Below are 18,582 nucleotides of genomic sequence, written 5' to 3' on the forward strand. Positions count from 1 at the left end.
TGCCCGGCTCCTAGGCCCTGCCTGCACGGGGGGGCTCCAGAGCAGTTTTTTTTTTTTTTTTTTTTGCTTTTTGGGTCACACCCAGCGATGCTCAGGGGTTACTCCTGGCTTTGCACTCAGAAATTACTCCTGGCAGTGGTGCTTGGGGGACCATATGGGATGCCGGGGATCAAACCCGGGTCGGCCGCGTGCAAGGCAAACGCCCTCCCCGCTGTGCTGTCGCTCCGGCCCCCAGAGCAGTGTTAAAGCACTGAAATACTTGCCCCAGGAGAGAAGCAATACTTGAACCTCCTCCCCAGGTTGAATGATGAGCAGAAGTTGGGATCTGTACACTCAAGCGGCTTTTCCTCCCCATGAAGCCAAATATTTGGATGGTTGGAAATACAATATCTGATCGGCTCTGATGGGAACATGCTGCCTTAGGAGCAGGCCGGGAGGCGTGGGAGCTGGAGACGGTCGTGTCCAGCCACGCGTGGGGGATGCTCTGTGTGTGCCCCGTCTGCCGTGGCTTGTCCCTGTCGGGTGTGAATTCGCTAGAGCGCTGTTTCCCACGGGCACCTGGCACTGGGGGTGGCGCAGAGGGCGTAGGGAGGGCAGCTGCAGCTCACCCTGTCTGTTGGCACGAAGATTTCCTTGAGCCCGGAGAGAGAGAACTTTGGGTTTGTTTTCTGGTACCGCCAGGTCTGGGCCCCAAATAACAACAGCAAGAGGCCGATTTCCAAGGCATGTTGAGTGATTTTTTAAAACGCTTTTCTAAAAGGGGCAGTCAGGGAACTTTGGGGCCCTCTGATGGAGGCCTTTGCTCATCTGTTTTTGTTTGTTTTGTTTATGGCCCACACCTAGTGCTACTTAGGGCTTACTCCCGGCTCTGTGCTCAGGGATGACTCCTGGCAGTGCTCGTGGGCCGTATGGGGCTTTGGGGATCAAAGCTGTGTGCAAGGCAAACACCCCATCCACTCTACTATTGCTTTGGCCCTTTAATTCACATTTCTGATGTCGGATACTTGTTCATACGCTTACTGGCATTCACGTACCATGAGTGAAATATTTAAAGCATGTGCCTTGAAAAGTTGTGATGTTTAGTTTTTTCCCCCCATCGTATTATTGGGTTGTTAAGCTCTTTATGTCTTAGATGTAAATCTCTTGTGAATGCTGTTTTTGCGTGTATTTGTTGGGGTGGGCTACGCCCGGCTCTGCGCTTAGGGGTTCCCACAGGGCCACCGGTGCTGGGCATCCAACTGGGATCATCCTCGTGCAGTCCGGGCACCTTAGCCCCGGTCACTGGCTCCTGGCACTTGTTGTTGTGTTATCATGCTGTTAACATGAGCCTTTGCCAGTTATTTTAGGGGCAGGGCACACCCAGCATTGCTCAGGGGTCATTTTGGTGGTGTTCATGGACTGTCTGCCACGCCAGACATGGGCCTGGGGTCAGCTGTGTGCAAGGAGGGCACCTTCGCCCCTGCACTGTCTCTCCGGCCTGGACTTCGCTTCTTTTCTTTTTTTGGGTCACACCTGGCACAGGGGTTAGTCCTGGCTCTGCACTCAGGAATTACTCCTGGAAGTGCTCGGGGGACCATATGGGATGCTGGGAATCGAACCCGGGTCAGCCATGTGCAAGGCAAACACCCTCCCTGCTGTGCTATCGCTCCAGCCCCTCTTACATCCTCTTAAGTCTCTCGCAGCCTCTCAAGCAGTGGTTAATCAGCTCGCCCATTTTTTATGTGTGATCTCGTCATAGCTTCGCCTTCTAAGTACTGTGGGAGCTGGAGTGCCTCCCCCCTGGCCAAACGTGGTCACAGGGCGTGCGTGGCGAGGGGAAGGGTCCTTTTTGCACTAGATAACAGTTTGCAAAGTGAGACCTTTTTGCAGTTCACGAAAGCAGTTTTGGCTGGGGTAGGAACATTATGTTTTAGACAAATGAAACAGAATAGAGAATGAAAACGAGGCTTGTATAACAGGGGTGGGAAAGTGGGTGGCAGAGGGTTTCTTTCTGGTTTTTATTATTTTGGCTTCTGGGACCCACCCAGAATGCTCAGGGCTTAAAACTCCCGGCTCTGAACTCAAGAATCACCCCTGGCAGGCTTGATGGACCATACAGGGTCCCAGAGGTGGAACCCGGTTGGCCATGTGCAAGGCAAGCACCCTACCCACTGGACTCTCACTCCAGCCTCTTGCTAGTTAAATATTAAAAAACACTTTAATATTTGGGGGGGCTGGAGCGATAGCACAGCGGGGAGGGCATTTGCCTTGCACACGGCCGACCCGGGTTTGATCCCCGGCATCCCATATGGTCCCTCAAGCACCGCCAGAAGTAATTCCTGAGTGCAAAGCCAGGAGTAACCCCTGAGCATCGCCAGGTGTGACCCAAAAAGGAAAAAAAAAAAACAAAAAACAACCACTGCTGGATTTTCATCTCTTCTGAATCTGAAAATTGAGAAGAGATCATTGGAGTTTTTAAAGTAACTGGTATTTCTGAAGTTTTTCACTGTTTCAGAGAAGTTTAACCATCTTCATTTCAGACACACTCCAGGGCAAATGACAACCTTTTGCAGCATCTACTGTGTACTCTTTGTCGTAGATTTAGGACCTATAGTTGGCTTACAAGTCATTTCTCTCAGGGGCTGGGGCTTGGGCTACATCTGGCTGTGCTGTGCTCAGGGCTGACTCCTGGTTCTGTGCTCAAGGACCACTCCTTGCAGTGCTCAGGCGACCAGAGGTGGGGCTAGGGAGCGAGCCCGGGCCAGCCACGTGCAAAGGAAGCACCCGGACTTCTGTGAGAGCCGGAGGGGTGTCACCTGAGGCCTTTCTACCTGAGCCGCCAACCCCCCCGCCAGGCTGTTTCACTCGGGGAGCCCCGGGGGGGCGGGTGAGAGCTCTTCCCGCCCTAAGGGACCCAGACCCGGCCGCCGAAAACTCCAGAACTCAGCCGCCACCTGCTCACGGCCACTCTCCACACCACGAGTGACCCTTTCCCTGGCTGCAGGTGTGGCCATGCGACACTTCCCAGGACACACTGTGCCCACACTCCCAAGAGTGCTGCACCACAGTTGCTGGGACTCAGAGTAGGAGGCAGCCAACCTTAGAGGGAAATGCTGTATTATTTCGGTCCTGCTTTGGAGCAGGGATTGGGGTTCGGGATGGAAACGCCCGAAATACGGTGGTGGGAAAGTATAATGGTGGTGGGATTGGTGTCTGAATATTAAATGTTACCAAATACTGTGAATTACTTTATGAAGTAAAAAGCAAAAAACAAAAAACAAAACAAAACAAAAAACACAAAAAAACTGAGGCGTTTCTCTGAAGCTTCTGATGTTCCTTACCCGTCTCTTTCACGGTTGCTACTTTAGATTGCTCCTAAGTTGTGTTCACAAGACTGATTTTTTTTCCCCCCCCCGGCACATTCGAGTTGAGTGATTATCCCCGACTGAGTGTACGCACTTCAAACGAGAATGGTGGGAGTCAGTGTTGGAAAATGAGTTCGCTTGTTCCGTCAACCAGTGCTCTCATAGACGCAACAGCGCGGTCAGGATTCGGAAGCGGCCTGAGTTGGGGAGATCTCAGTCTCTCGGGGCACTTCTGGGACGGAGCCCTGAGCAGGTCTACTGTGGCCCCCGAGCTCTGCCATGTGTGGCCCCCAAGCGGGAAAGTCCATTAAAAATAAATGAAAAGCCGGCTTGGTTTTTCGACTAGCTATTCTTCGTGATCCACTCGGCAAGTCATGTGTTAATTTTTTTTTTCTCCAAAAGCAAGTAGGGACCCAAATCTCGGAAGCCGACAGATACCCCAGATAGCCGTGGGTTGCTCTGGGAGTCTCGCTGCAGCCCGGGGAGCGGGGGGGAGCCGTGCCCGAGAGTCGCTGGGTCTTTGCTGTGAGGCTGTTCCCGGTCGAGTGTGTCGAGCTGTGAGCCTCTGCAGTTGCCGCCCGGCTGTGCCGTGACGCCTGTCCCTGTGCTTCCCTCCTGCAGAGCCAGTACCGCCCTTCGGATCTGCTGTGTCCGGAGACCTACGTCTGGGTGCCCATCGAGCAGTGCCTCCCTTCGCTCGACAAGTCCAAGTACTGTCGCTTCAACCAGGACCCGGCTGCAGGTGGGTCCGAGCAGACGCCGCCGTGTCGGTGGACGGTTCGAGTAAATCAGACACTTCACCGCTCTCAGACGTTTCTTTCCTCCTAGCTTTCCCGGAGTCAGAGCAGAGCCAGTCCTGCGCTAAGATGGCCAGTGTCTTACCGCCTTATTAGCGTTCACATAAGAGAACTGTCGCGTGTTTCTCCCCACGGAGTGATGTGACAGCCTCCTGGGCTCCTGGTGGCCGCCCGGCACGGGTGTGCCCTTTCTCTCTGCAGGTTTCCTGGCCCTCCCGCAAGGCTGCTGCTTTTCTAGGGAAACACTTGAAGATCAAGGCGCTCGCGGGGTTCCCCTGTGAGCCAAGGTGTTGGAGTCATCTCCATGCACCGCCTGGTCGTTCAGAGAGATTCTCACGTTAATGTCAGATGAGTTTTCCCCCATAAGCTCCCAAGAGCTTTTTCAGACGGAAAGTTCCAGGTTTCACGTCGGCCAGTTTTATCGGTTCTGCGCCCTGGTGAGCGATGCCTATACAGTACGGGCCGTCCCTGCGAGCTGCCAGGCTCACATCTCCCGTGCCAGCAGCCGGGCCTCTTAATATTCATTGTTGAGGAGTCAGGGGAGCAAATTTCCTCGAGAATAGCGCTCCGAGCAGAACGGAGATCCCTTTCCAACTTACTGAATCGCTGGCTGTCGAGAAATCAGCGTACGGTTTCATCAGTGTTGAGTATCACAGCCCAGACACAATTTGAAATCGGACTTAACGCCCTGTGGCTTTCGGAAATGAAAATGCAGTCACCTGCCGGCGGGCACCGGGCGTGCTGTGAGACACGGCCCTTGGGGCTGGCAGGGGCAGCTGGTGAGAAGATCTTTGCTCTCACGCGCCCCTCACCCACTCCGAGAAAACACCGGGTCTGTGCGGTGCTGTTTCCCCTCCCGCTTGCTTCTCCGCCCAGCTGGTCTGTAGTTAAGTTGCTCTGGAGACGGCTCTGCTGATGACCCCGGGTTCTGTGAGTCAGTGGCCACTTGTGAGAAAAAACCACATTTCCTCTTACACTGAACTGCTGTAAGGCTCTGAAAACCCTATTCCTCCTGACCGTTGGTCTCCTCCTGTGTGTATGTGTGTGTGTGTGTGTGTGTGTGTTGGGGGGGTGCCCCCGCCCCATTCTGGTGGGTGGGGTCGATCATTGTTTGCCCTGCTAGGAAGTCAGTGGAACAATGGGCCCGCATACTGCAGGACCCCAGAAGTGCCAAAGATACCCTTGGTTCATAAATAGGCCTTTTGTTGGGCTAATTTCGTCCCACTGCCTGCTCCAAAGAGAGAAGTTCTAGGTGATTTCCCCTGGCCCCACCATGATGGGGCCCTGGCGGGAGGGGAGACGGGGGTCCGGGACTCGGCCTTCCAGGGGTCAGTCATGCTCTGCCTTTGGGCTGCATCCCTAGACCCCTGCTTAAACTATTAAAAAACACGGTTAAGAGCGTGAGTAGGGAGCTTGCCCTCTGCTCTCTAGAGGGCATAAGGCCAGTCCCATGAGGATGAAAATAGCTCACAGTCCTGTCCTGTAGCAGTAATTCTTGGTTGCTACATTTCTGTTTGTTTTGGGGTTCACATTCAGTAGCGCTTGGAGGCTCCTCCCGGCTCTGCACTCGGGAATTACCCCTGGCAGTGCTCATAGCCAGGACTCGAACCCAGGTTGCCTGTGTGCAAGGCAAGCGCCCTCCCTGCTGCTGTCTTGCTCCGGGCCCGCATTGCTGATCTGTTAGGCTCTCCTTTTACTCTTTACTTTTCCAGATTCATCAACTATAAAAACAAAGGAATCACCATGCTTCTCTTGTTTTCCCTCCATCCTGTGTATTCTGGAGGGGTGGGAGGTGCCCCGTGAACCACCAAGCGCCCTCGGTGTCAGTTCTAGACGTATTTATAGGTGTCAGTTCTAGGCTTCTTTAAAACAACAACCAAACCCCCGGGTTCATCCTCCAAACATAATGGAATATTTTAACATTGGAAATACTAGTTGTAGAAGTGGCAGCTAATACTTGTTTGTCATCAAATTTTTTTGTTTGTTTGTTTTTTTGTTTTTGGGTCACACCCGGTGATGCACAGGGGTCACTCCTGGCTCTGCACTCAGGAATCACTCCTGGCGGTGCTTGGGGACCCTATGGGATGCTGGGAATTGAACCCGGGTTGGCCGCGTGCAAGGCAAACGCCCTCCCCGCTGTGCTATGGCTCCAGCCCCTGTAATCAAATTTTAAAGTAATTTCAGCTCAGCCGTCGCCCTGTCACTGTGGCAGAGTTATTCTCAGTATTGCAGAGGAGCAAAGGACTTCAGTGTCAGACGCGTCGTTGGTTTCTTCTCCCAGTGCCGCGCCCACAGCGCCTCCCCCAGGGTCCCCGAGGTGGCCGGGCTGGGTTATTCAGGGATTGAATTTGAGTTTGCTGTGAACACGGCGGCACTTGGTTGTGACCCCGTGGCTCCCTCGTCTGCGGGACGGGGCCCCTGTGGCCCGCCGTGGCTCTCGCCGGCAGGTGCAGACACTGTGAGTCCAGGCAGAGAGGCTCTCCCCGGTGGGGCCCCCCAAAGCCCTGCACGCCTGCGAGGGTCTCGTACCGCCCCAGTCTCACCTCGTGTGGGCCTGGCCCGGCCTTTCTTCTGGCGTCAGCGCCCGCTGCTCCCGCAGACTCGGAAGAAGGCCCGTCCGGCCGAGGTGGTCTGTACGAAGAAGGGGCTGGTCCCGCTTCCCCTAGCCCGGGTCACTTCCCCATGGTCCCTCGGTGCCGCGCTGGGCAGCAGTGCCCAAGGACAGAGCGAGTGTCCCGGCATGCCCGGGGGCTGAGCAAGCGGCTGTGGCAGGGACTCCGGCGACTTTGAGGTGGGTCTCATCCAGGAAGCTGGAGGAGGAGCACTGTCGTGGGGAGCTCTCAGCGAGCGGGCATGGTCGGTGCCAGCAGAGGAGGTGGGCGGGTGCCTGGCAGAGGAGCTGTGGGTGTCGAGCAGAGGAAAGGGGTGTCGGAGTGAGAAAGTGTCTTTGGGGATTTGGCTGGTGGTTGGAGCCGGTTGTTTGGTTATGGAAGGGCAGGGAGGCGGTCACCAGGGCTTTTCTTTCCTCTGGGGTGGGGGTGGTTGGGTTTTGGGGGCCGCGCCTGGTGGTGCTCAGGGCTTTTTCCTGGCTCTGTGCTCGGGGATCTCTCCTGCCGGGGCTTGGGGAACCGTATGGGGTGCCGGGGACTGAACCTGGACCGGCCACGTGCAAGGCGAGTGCCCTACTCGGCCCGACGGTCTCCTGGTCTTTGTCGGCAGATTCTTCCTGCCCGTTTAGTATTTTCACTTTTAAGTGTTATTGTCATCTTCTCCCGCTTGGTTTGTTTCCTGAGGTGCTTGTTCTCATCTGAGAGCGAGCACGGTGTGTCTGTGGATTGGGGGTGACAGCAGAGGCCCAGGGTCCCTGCTCTGATGGCCTTCCAACGAGGATTCCAGGCAGCAGAGCCAACACACACAGGATTCTGCCCTCCGGTATCTGCCCAGGACGAGGCCTTACATTTCACACTTGCATTTCTTCCCGGGGTGAAACTTAGAGTCAGTAAAGGTCAATGCCAGCAGTTGTCTATGTCTGTTCTCCATTTAGTCCTTTCAATTCCAGTTTATACCTTTTTTTTTTGCTTTTTGGGTTATACCGGCTATGCACAGGAGTCACTCCTGGCTCTGAACTCAGGAATTACCCCTGGCGCCGGTGCTCAGGGGACCATATGGGATGCTGGGAATCGAACCCGGGTCGGCCGGGTGCAAGGCAAACGCCCTCCCCGCTGTGCTGTTGCTCCAGCCCCAAACCCTGAAATGATTCTTAATGGGTTAGAAAAACAGGCTCTATAAGGCTATTTCTCCTATTGCTTTCTCTTGGGAATTCAGAAAAATCTAGAAATAGATAAGCCCTGTTGTAGTGTCACCTGCAATCAGTGATTGTCACTCCATGTCCTCTGCGCCCTCAGGAATGTTCTGATGCGTCACAAATGGCCATAGATGCTGTTTCTCGCCTGTGGCATCTTCACGGCTGCTCCGTGAAGGCGTGTTCAGGTGCTTTGGAACATGGGGGGGGGAGTCCCAGAGTCCCCGTAGGGGGGTGTTTTATTAGAATCAAAGTCAAGACATTTGATTGTTCCAGAAGCACTGAAATGCCAGGAGCCTGGGTGTTCTCCACGGGTTCAAGTAACTTGTCGTCATTTTTTAATTGTCGTGGGGCTCTACCGCTTGAGCCACGTACCCACCCTCCACGTAACCTGTTCTTAGCTAATTCAGATTTTGTGGAGCTGGAGCGATAGTCCGCACACCGCTGACCCTGGGTCGATCCTCAGCATCCCTGATGGTCCCCCAACCCCACCAGGAGCGGTGCCTGAGTGCAGAGCCCGGAGTCAGCCCTGCGCACTGCCCGCATGACCCCAAACCAAAACAAACACACACAAATTTAGATATGTTGGGGCTGGAGCGCTAGTATAGTGGTAGGGCATTTGCCTTGCATGCGGCTGACCCGGGTTCGATTCCCAGCATCCCATAGGGTCCTCTGAGCACTGCCAGGAGTAATTCCTGAGTGCAGAGCCAGGAGTAACCCCTGTGCATCGCCAGGTGTGACCCAAAAAGCAAAAAAAAAAAAAAAAAAAATTGTTACAACTAAGGCAGATCCAGGAAGCGGCATAAATGTAGAGAATCTTTAAGTTTTCCTTAGTCTTAATAAATTCAGTCCCCTTTGATGCTGGCTGGCCAGACTAGCGAAGGGCAGCAAGGTGGTGTATCCTGCAGCAGCATCAAGCTCGCAGCCCGCAGCTAGTCTGAAGGCGACGGGGCACGTCCCTCCCTGGCGAGTGGTCAGCAAGAGTTTGGGGCTCCCTCTGTGGCTCTGCAGTAACCAGCTTCGCAAATAAATATGCCCAAGGGCTGGAATGATAGCATAGAGGTAGGGCATTCGCCTTTTACGCGGCCAACCCGTGTTCGATTCCTCCGTCCCTCTCGGAGAGCCCAGCAAGCTACCGAGAGTATCTCGCCTGCACGGCAGAGCCTGGCAAGCTACCTGTGGCGTATTGGATATGCCAAATACAGTAGCAACAAATCTCACAGTGGAGATGTTACTGGTGCCTGCTCGAACGAATTGATGAGCAATGGGATCATTCTACATGTCTCTTTTTAAAAATTCAGTCACCATGAAATTAAAAAGTTATTTAGGGGCTGGAGCGATAGCACAGCGGGGAGGGCGTTTGCCTTGCATGCGGCCAACCCGGGTTCGATCCCCGGCATCCCATATGGTCTCCCAAGCATCGCCAGGAGTAATTCCTGAGTGAAGAGCCAGGAGTAACCCCTGAGCATCGCTGGGTGTGACCCAAAAAAGAAAAAAAAAAAAGAAATACGCCCAAGGCCAGCTTTGATCCTGTGTCAGAGCCTGCAGCGCCCGACAGATCCAGCACAGTCCCCGCCGCCTGTTGGAGGGGGACGCTCAGAGACAGGGCGGCGCGGAGGCTCCTCGGGCCCGGCACACCCAGCACCGGCAGCGCGGTGCCTTTGCAAGGCCTCCTGGGGCTGTCTGCACGGCCTCCTGGGGAGGGCAGCGCTCGGCCGCCGCGCCGAAACATGGGCAGGCTGCGACATGAGGCAGGAGGCCTGTTTATTTTATGGGTGTTCTTTCATGTCAGGCAAGCAAAACATGTGCATGAAAGAAAATGTATTTTCCGTGCTGCCATTTGTTTGAAATGGAGATCATTTAGGGGGGACTTGACTTGTTTATGCTTCTGTGGAATGTTCGCTGGTAATAAAATGAAAAGTGTCTGAGGCTGGGAAGGCCGTGTTGACAGTCGAGGGAGAATTAAAGGCACCTTCTCAGCATACGCAGGCGGATCCATCTCCAGGGATAGCCCCGGTGCACCCCCGCCCCCCAGCACTGCCAGGCCCAGCATGGAGCCCTCGGCCCTTTGGGTGGGTGTGGGCGGCAGTGACCCCCGTCTTCCTGAGCGCTGCTTGGGAGGCCACCCCCCCCACACCCCCAGTAAAGAGAAAAGGGTGAAAGTCTGGGCACTTCTAGTGCCAAAGCTCAGGCTGCCTTCAAAGCCAGATCCGAAAACTTTGGGCTTGCCTTCAAGTTACTTATTTGGAAAAGGTTTGGGGGAGCAGGAGTGGGGGCCGGGGGTGAACGGAGGAGGAGGAGGAGGAGGAGGAGGAGGGAGAGGAGGGGGAGGAGGAGGAGGAGGAGGAGGAGGGGGAGGAGGAGGAGGAGGAGGAGGAAGAGGAAGAGGAGGAGGAGGAGGAGGAAGAGGAGGAGGAGGAGGAGGAGGAGGAGGAGGAGGAGGAGGAGGAGGAGGTGGTGTTCCCACTGAGCATCAGAGGGCAGAGCTCAGTCTTGCTGAGAAAGCTTTTGGGGTGTGTTCCAGAATGGCCCCCGAAGGACCAAAGAAAGAACCTCCACCCCTCCCCCCCACCGCCCCCCACAGGGCTGTCTCAGGCGGGCTCAGGGCGGGTGGGCGGAGACCAGCTTTGGTCTCTGTTCTCTCTCTCTGCACCCCTGGTGCCCTGACGGTACCCGGGTGCTGTGTCTCTCGTGTCTGCCCACATGCCGTCGGCACGGGGCAGGGGCCAAGGGCCAGCTGTGAGAGGAAAGACTCTCTGGGGGGCGGCGGGGATGGCCCACACCCGGCCGTGCTCAGGGGCAGCTCCTGGCGGGACTGGGGGCCCCCTGCGGGGTGCCGGGGAGCACACCCAGGTCGGCCGTGTGCAGGGCGAGCGCCCTCGCCTCGGGACTGTCTCTGACTCCTCATGACGGTAGCGAACGCTGGGGGAAAAATGGGAGCGGTTGGGGGAACCACCCAGGAGTTGGAACTATAAATCTGAAGAACATGTGGTTTCATTTACTCACCTCGGGCGCTATGCTCGGCCCCAGCCCGGTGCGCGGCTCGGGGTGACAGTGGCCGGGGAGGCGGGAGGAGAGTCAGTCGGTCCTCTCGGGAGCTGGGAGTGTCCGCGGCCCAGACGGGGGTGGGCTGGGAGGGCGGGAAAGCTGCGGGCACGGAGGGGTCCAGGTTAGAATTAACGAGAAGAAGTGCCAGCAGGCGGGAGGCGGGGCACGGGGAGAGGGGGGTTAGGGAAGGGCCCCGTGCACCCCCTCGGAGGGGGTTGGAACCTTTCCTGGAAGCACTGGAAGGCCATGAAAGGGTTTGAGGAGCCCTGGGGCGAGTGACATCAGCAGACCCGTCCCTCCTGCGGCCCATGTGGCAGAGGGAAGGAGTTGGTTACAGCAGGGGTGGGGGCTTGCGTCCCGTGGTCTGAGCAGAAACCTGGACCACGCTGGGCCGTGGAGCCGCGGACGGGCAGCGGGCAGCGGGGACAGAGCGGTCTGAGACTCTGGACGCTTCCCCGAGAGCTCAGGCCTTTGGGGACTCGGAGGAGACTCCAGCCACGGGTGCTCGGAGTCCAGCCAGGTGTCCCGCAGAGGCCGGTGGACAGCGGGGTCTGGGGGGGGAGGGGGGCGGAGCGACAGGACAGCAGCGGGCCCAGATTCAGTCCCCGCGCCACAGAAGCCCTGAGCACTGCTGGGCTGGGAGGGGTCGGGAGGGGGAGGTGCCCCGGACAGAAACCTCCCCTGCCCCCACTGCCGCAGGAGCCGGCCCCTTAGTGAGCGAAGGGTCACAGGCGGCTCAAGGGGTGGGGCACGGAAGCCACAGAAGGGCCAGGGAAATGCCTTGGGTGTGGCCAGCCCAGGTTCAATCCCTGGCACTCCCCGATGGCCCCCTGAGCACTGCAGAGCCAGGAGTGATCCCTGAGCACCACCAGGTGTGCTCCCCCACAGATAATAATAATAATAATCACTGTAGCACTGTCATCTCATTGCTCATCATTTGCTCGAGCCGGCACCAGTAACGTCTCCATGGGGAGACTTGTGTTACTGTTTTTGGCTCTGCCGTGCGGGCGGGATACTCTTGGTAGCTTGCCGGGCCCTCTGAGAGGGGTGGAGGAATCCAACCCAGGTTGGCCGCATGCAAGGCAAATGCCCTACCTGCTGTGATAATAATAATAATAACAACAACAGTAATAATAATAATAATAGTGGAAGAGAAGGGAGAAGCAAGAAAGACCGTTTCCCAGAGGAGCGGGGGTCTGAAGGGCAGCCTGGGCTGGAGGGCCCGGGACTGGGTGTCCGCCCCACTAAGTGGATTTCTCGACCTCAGAGTTTTAAGGACACTGGTTTATTTCAGCTTTTAAAAATGTGTCTCAGGTTTTCAAAACGGTCAGCATACAGGTATCGCAAGCTTGGGGTGCCTGGGAGCCTGGTTTTTATTTGCAGAAAGGGCCGCTTCAAAGTGTGCTTGGGTTTTTAAACATTTCTATTCATTGTATTAAGAATCTGTGTAGGGGCTGGAGCGATAGCACAGCGGGTAGGGCGTTTGCCTTGCACGCGGCCGACCCGGGTTCGACTCCCAGCATCCCATATGGTCCCCTGAGCACCGCCAGGAGTAATTTCTGAGTGCCGAGCCAGGGGTAACCCCTGAGCATTGCTGGGTGTGACCCCCCCCCCAAACAAACAAACAAAAAGAATCTGTGTAGCAACATCTGTTTATTCTTTAAGCTTTTCAGTTCACATTACAAATCTGATTTTTTTCATGTTTAAGTTTTGTAAAATGTAGCAATCATTTCAAGGAACTTTTGAATAGTTTGATTGCATTTGCAAAATACTAATTAATTTTCTCTGAACAGTCTAAAGCTTTTATGAATGCGGCGCACTCACTTTTCTTCTTAACTCTCTGGTTTGATGCAGTACTCTTAAAAAATTAATAGATTTATAAACATAATAAACCTAAATTTAATTTGAAATCACAAATCTAAATTAGTTAATCACGCATTTCCTGTTGGAGAGAAAAATTATGATAGAGAAAATTTTCAAAAGTCTGCGTAGCAGCTACTGGAGCTAATAAGTGGATTTTAGCTGAGTGGCAGATGCGAGCTTAATGCACACAAAAGACTGTATTTTTCTATACTAGCAGCAGACGACTGGAAACAGATTTTTAAAACTCCGCTGACAGGGTTAGCCCCAGGTGCTCCCTGTGCCCCGTGGGGAGATTCTGAGCACAAATCTAGGAGCAAGCCGAGAACCGCAGGGTGTGACCAAACCCTCCAAACAGACAAAATGGGTACAATGGAGCTCGGTCAAGATTTTAATATTGGGGCTGGAGCAATAGCACAGCGGGGAGGGCGTTTGCCTTGCACGCGGCCGACCCAGGTTCAATTCCCAGCATCCCATAGGGTCCCCTGAGCACTGCCAGGAGTAATTCTTGAGTGCAGAGCCAGGAGTAACCCCTGTGCATCGCCAGGTGTGACCCAAAAAGCCAAAAAAAATAAAATATTTTAATATTTCGGGGCCCTAGAAGTAGCACCAGGGCTCAGGGCCCTGCCTTGCCCACAGCTGGCCATGGTGGGACCCGCAATGCAACCTGGTCCTCTCTGAGCATCACGGGGGCCTCCCGGAGGACCCCCAAACTGCAGGCCCCGAGCAGCACCTCCTTCTGGGGCCTCACCGGAGCTGCCGGCCCCGGGGGTCAGGAGTCGCAGGGGCCCTGTGGACCCCCCAGGGCCAGTTGGGAGCGCCCAAATTGAAGTGATATTTTTTTTCATGCTTTAATTTCATGCCGCAGTTTGATCGGTCTTTTCTATCAGAGATGATGTCCCTAAGTCGCTGTGTCGCTGAGGCCTGGCCGGCTCCAACCAGTCTGTCCTGTGGTTTCGCACAATACATCATTGTTTATCATCCTTTTGTTTTTTTCTTTTTCTTTTTAGGGAACTATGCAGTCTTATGCTTTATTCTTAAAATAGATTTTTTTGCTTTTTGTTTGCAGCGTGGCTATTTTTATCTACCAAATGTTGGATTTTTCCAGATGTGTCTGCCTTTGGGGAGAGTTTTATCCCTGGCCCAGACTCTGGGTGAAGACTTGTCTGTCCTGGACGTTACCCAGTGGTCAGGGGCTCGGTTTCCCCCAGGGACGGGGGATGGCGAGGTCGGGGTGCGTGTAGAAAGTCATGTTTCAGAGAAGTCTCATGGGAAAATGGAAGTCACGTGGTATCTGTTGTGACTTTCATATATATTTCAGTTTCATATATATTTCAGTTATAACTGAAATATATATATATAATATATTTATATTTTTGTATATGTTGTTGTTTATTTTGTTTTTTTGGGGTCATACCCAACTGTGCTGAGGGCTTACTCCTGGCTCTGTGCTCGGGGATCGCATCTGGCAGGGCCCAGGAGGACATACGGGGTGGCATGTGCAAGAAAGGTGCCCTGCCCGTCTTACTAGCCCTCTGCCCCACACAGAAGTGCTGGGGAAGGGGAACAGGTGTGTGTGTGGGGGTGAATTTAGGACCTCCCACATTTGGGTCTGTGCTCCCATCCCTGGACCCACTTCCCTAACCCTGGAACTACATCTGTAATAATTTTTATTTGTAGCACAGCGGTTGGGCTTTCGCCTTTCACGCGGCCGACCTGAGTTCGATTCCTCTGCTCCTCTCGGAGAGCCCGGCAAGCTACCCGTGTGTATTGGATATGCCAAAAACAGTAACAATAAGTCTCTCCATGAGAGACGTTACTGGTACCCGCTCGAACAAATCGATGAGCAACTGGACTGGATGCCAGTGACAAAGACACCCTGTTGTCAAATTCACATTGAATTTGTGCACCATTTAACAAAACAAAGGCTCTTTTGCGATGGGATTAGCTAGATTTTTGTTTTCTTTTTGGGTCACACCCAGTGATGCTCAGGGGTTACTGCTGGCTCGCACTTGCACTCGGGAATTACCCCTGGCGATGCTTGGGGACCATATGGAATGCTGGGAATCGAACCCGGGTAGGCCACATGCAAGGCAGATGCCCTACCTGCTGTGTTATTGCTTCAGTCCCAGTCAGCTAGATTTTTTTTTTTTTTTTTTGCTTTTTGGGTCACACCTGGCGATGCACAGGGGTTACTCCTGGCTCTGTACTCAGGAATCACCCCTGGCCGTGCTCAGGGGACCATATGGGATGCTGGGATTCGAACCCGGGTCGGCCGCGTGCAAGGCAAACGCCCTCCCCACTGTGCTATCACTCCAGCCCCTACAAACAAGATTTTTAAACCTTTTCATAAAGCAGTGAAACCGCATTTAAGACGGCAAGAGAAAGTCGTCTGGAAGAGACTGTTCGTTCCCTTTCTTTTGCCCTTTCCAAACTTGCCAGTGGTCACAGAGTTCACTCTGGAACGTAATCCCACCCTTAAACTGTAGTAGCAGCCCTTTCTTTCGTAACTCCCCATGTTTGAAAGTCGTTTTGCAAGCAAGTCACTTCAAAATTCGAAGCGAGTGTGCCTGGGTGAAAAAAAAAACCAGGTTTCTGGAGCCTGGCTCAGTTACAGTGTGTGACGACTTTCATTTCACAATGCATCCAGGACCAGTTGAGGGCTTAAGCAACAGGTAACAGAACGTGTTTGGCTGGAGAGAACTCAGCAGCTGCTCTGTGACAGACCTTCTGAGTCTGCACTTTGACGGTGGCGCCCCGGGAAGGTCAGGAGGCAGGAAGAAGCCCGCGGGGTGTAAGAGGAAGGGTGTTAGAGATTCATTTTTAATTTAAGGCAAAAATGGAATTTGCTTTCACAAGCCTCAACATTTAGAGTCTCGTGAATAAGTCGTGTGTCTGAGCGAGGTGGAGACGGGACCCTCTGGGCTGATGGGGTCGGGCGTGGCCCCTGCCCCACTGTCCGGGGTAGGGATGCAGGCTTCCACCCCGCTGAATTGGGCTCGCTTTTAGGGACAAAGAGGTCACACCTGTCCCTTGTTCTGTGTCCTGCTGCAGAGTAGACACGTAGATGCAGCGTGAAGGGGGGAAAGGGAAAGTCAGGGGCTTCCGCCCCCTTCGGCAGACTTGAGTCAGACGAGTAGGTGGCAGATAGATCCCGTCATGTGTGAATTCGAGTCACACAGCAAGCAGAGCATGACTCTGCAGGTCTGTGGAACAGTGCTAGAGGCAGGGAGCACGCACACGTGTGTGTGCACACACACATGCACACGTGTGCACACACACCCACGCCGCATGTGTGCACGTGAAGAAAGCCCGTGGAAGAGTCTAAGGAAGGTTAAACCAGAATACCCAACCTGGTGTCTGGCCGCGTTACTCTGCGTGTAGCAAACATGTTCTATTACCTGTTGCGTGACCCTGCGTGTAGCACTCCAGCAGACGCAAGTGAAGTGCCTCGAACGCCCTGTGGATCGCTAGGGAGAGCGGAGCTCGCCTGGTGGGAGTGTGTGACCTGTTCCTCTCCCGACTCCAAACCCCTGGTCGTGCCGCTGATTCGGGGGCTAGTCGCCAACAAGACTTTTGAGCAAAACAGCAGTCTGTCGCCCCCGCCCCCAAAGTGTCCGTCAGTCCTGCCCACGCAGTCGACTCCGGCTCCCAGGCCCGTGTGGGTGGGGCCCGGGTCCTTACTGTGACTGACCCGTGGAGCTTTGTCTGTCACTCTAAGACCTGGAGCGTTCGGATCTTCTACACGGCGTCTCTGTTCCTGGGATTCACCGCTTCTGAGAGGCAGGCAGACACGTCCAGGGAGCCGGAGGCCTGCTCGAAGGAGATATGAGTTACCCCCTTTTCCTTACCTTTTGTCGTGGGGTCACTACTGGGCGTTGTAGGAAGATTTCAGAGAAAAGATTTAGCGCAAATTTAGGCTCTCGTAAGCTGATTAATTTCCATTCGTACAGCGCACTCAGAAATGAAGGGAAATAGTCCAAGAATGATTTAACTTGAGAGCAGACACTGAGTAATACCCATCTGGTACTAATTAACCAGAAAGTTGATAAAAGCCAGTAGTTGCTCCCGAGATTGGTCTCCTGTTGCCTGTATCCGGGGTGTGAGATTACAATCAGCACCAGCCACCGATACTCTGGATGCTTTGGCGCTGGGCTCTGGGTGGCTCTGTCCCCCCAGTGTCTAGGGAATGTGGAACCCGGGCACAGGGGCGCAGAGAAACAGAGATCAGCTTCCTCCTCCAGGAGCTTTCGGTCAGGGTAGGGCCCGGCTCCTGGTAAGAGGGAGAACACCACGGTCGTCGTTTGCGTAAATACGGTAACAGGGGTTCCCTCCACTCACGGGCAGGGATGTGTTCACTGTATTAGCTAGATTGTGGAAATCTTTTTGTAATGTTTATTGATACCAAGATAGAATGCTCTCTGCCTTAAGTATAGTGTTTTTTTTTTTTTTTCTTTTTGGGTCACACCCGGCAATGCTCAGGGGTTACTCCTAGCTTTGCACTCAGGAATTACTCCTGGTGGTGCTCAGGAGACCATATGGGATGCTGGGAATCGAACCCGTATTTTCTCTAATTCTTTTGCGTAAATTGTCCTGGGAACCTAGCACGGCCATCAACTCTGTTTATCGGCCTTTGCACTCAAAGGAAACCCGATGTCTCCAGTCTGGAGCGTGAGGCGGCCGAGGGGCCCCAGGATACGCTCGGAATCCAGCTCGCTCTCCCTGTCTTCCGGGAGGGGCGCCTGTGTGCCAGGTGTGACTCGGTTCCACCAGGCGGGACCTTGCTGCTTTGGTGTTCCGGAAAGTCACCCGTGGTGGTGGTGGTGGAGAGAGATGCTTGTCTGTCACACGGCCTTCGTTCGTTGGAGTCCTGGACGAAGGTTTCCGAGGGATCTAATTTGCTGTTTTCTTGCCGTTCTTGCACCTGACAACCTTGGATTCATTAGCTCATGCTAAAGGGTTGAATTCCTTTCATTTGGCAGCTCACATCATTCTTTTCGAGATGGGGTGGGTACTCTCTATATTTCATCTGTCCTAATCAGGTGGGCACTGGGGTGTCATGATCACCCTAAATTGTCTTTCTGTAAGGGCTAGGGAGGCTGAGCATCTTTTTGTTTGTTTGTTTATTTATTTATTCGTTTTTTATTTATTTTGAGCCTCATTCTTTAAAGGGAATTGAAAGCAAAACTAGTTCAGGTTTTTGGTTTTTAATGAATCATGGCTTTAAAATTATGTTTAAAAGCTCTTCACTCAGCTTCGCTGATTTTCTGTTATATTCTAAATAAAGGTTGTATATTTTCATAAATCTGTGGTTTGTTTGTTTGGGGGCCACACCTAGCGGTGCTTAGGGGCTAGTCCCTGCTCTGCGCTCAGGAATTACTCCTGGCGGTGCTCAGGGGACCAGATGCGGTGCCAGGGGTGGGATCCGGGTCGGCCGCGTATAAGGCAAATGCCCTCCCGACTGCACTATGGCGCCAGCCCCTTGTTGTGTTATATTTTTATGTAACATGCTACATTTATGTCAAACCTTAACTTTTTGTCTGTGAATAGTCAGTTGTTCCAGTACTGTTTGTAAGAAGCCTCTTCTTCCTTTTTTTTTTTTAATTTTTTATTAGTGAATCACCATGAGGTACAGTTACAAACTTAAAAACTTTCGTGGTTGCATTTCAGTCATACAGTGATCATTTACCCACCCATCCACCATTGCCCATTCTCCTCCACCAATGTTCCC

At 53.8% G+C, this 18,582-nt stretch overlaps 1 protein-coding gene across 3 annotated transcripts in view; it reads left to right on the forward strand.

The window, feature by feature from the left end:
- The window catches only part of ATE1 (arginyltransferase 1), a 103,835-nt gene that overhangs the window by 70,399 nt on the left and 14,854 nt on the right, over window positions 1–18,582 (forward strand). For all 3 annotated transcript variants that reach the window (XM_055119010.1, XM_055119009.1, XM_055119008.1), the window contains exon 11: window positions 3,966–4,086. In XM_055119010.1, the coding sequence (XP_054974985.1) occupies window positions 3,966–4,086 (121 nt within the window). The remainder of the gene's footprint in view (window positions 1–3,965; window positions 4,087–18,582) is intronic.

Source organism: Sorex araneus, chromosome 11 (assembly GCF_027595985.1).
Source record: "Sorex araneus isolate mSorAra2 chromosome 11, mSorAra2.pri, whole genome shotgun sequence".
Taxonomy (NCBI): Eukaryota; Metazoa; Chordata; class Mammalia; order Eulipotyphla; family Soricidae; genus Sorex; species Sorex araneus.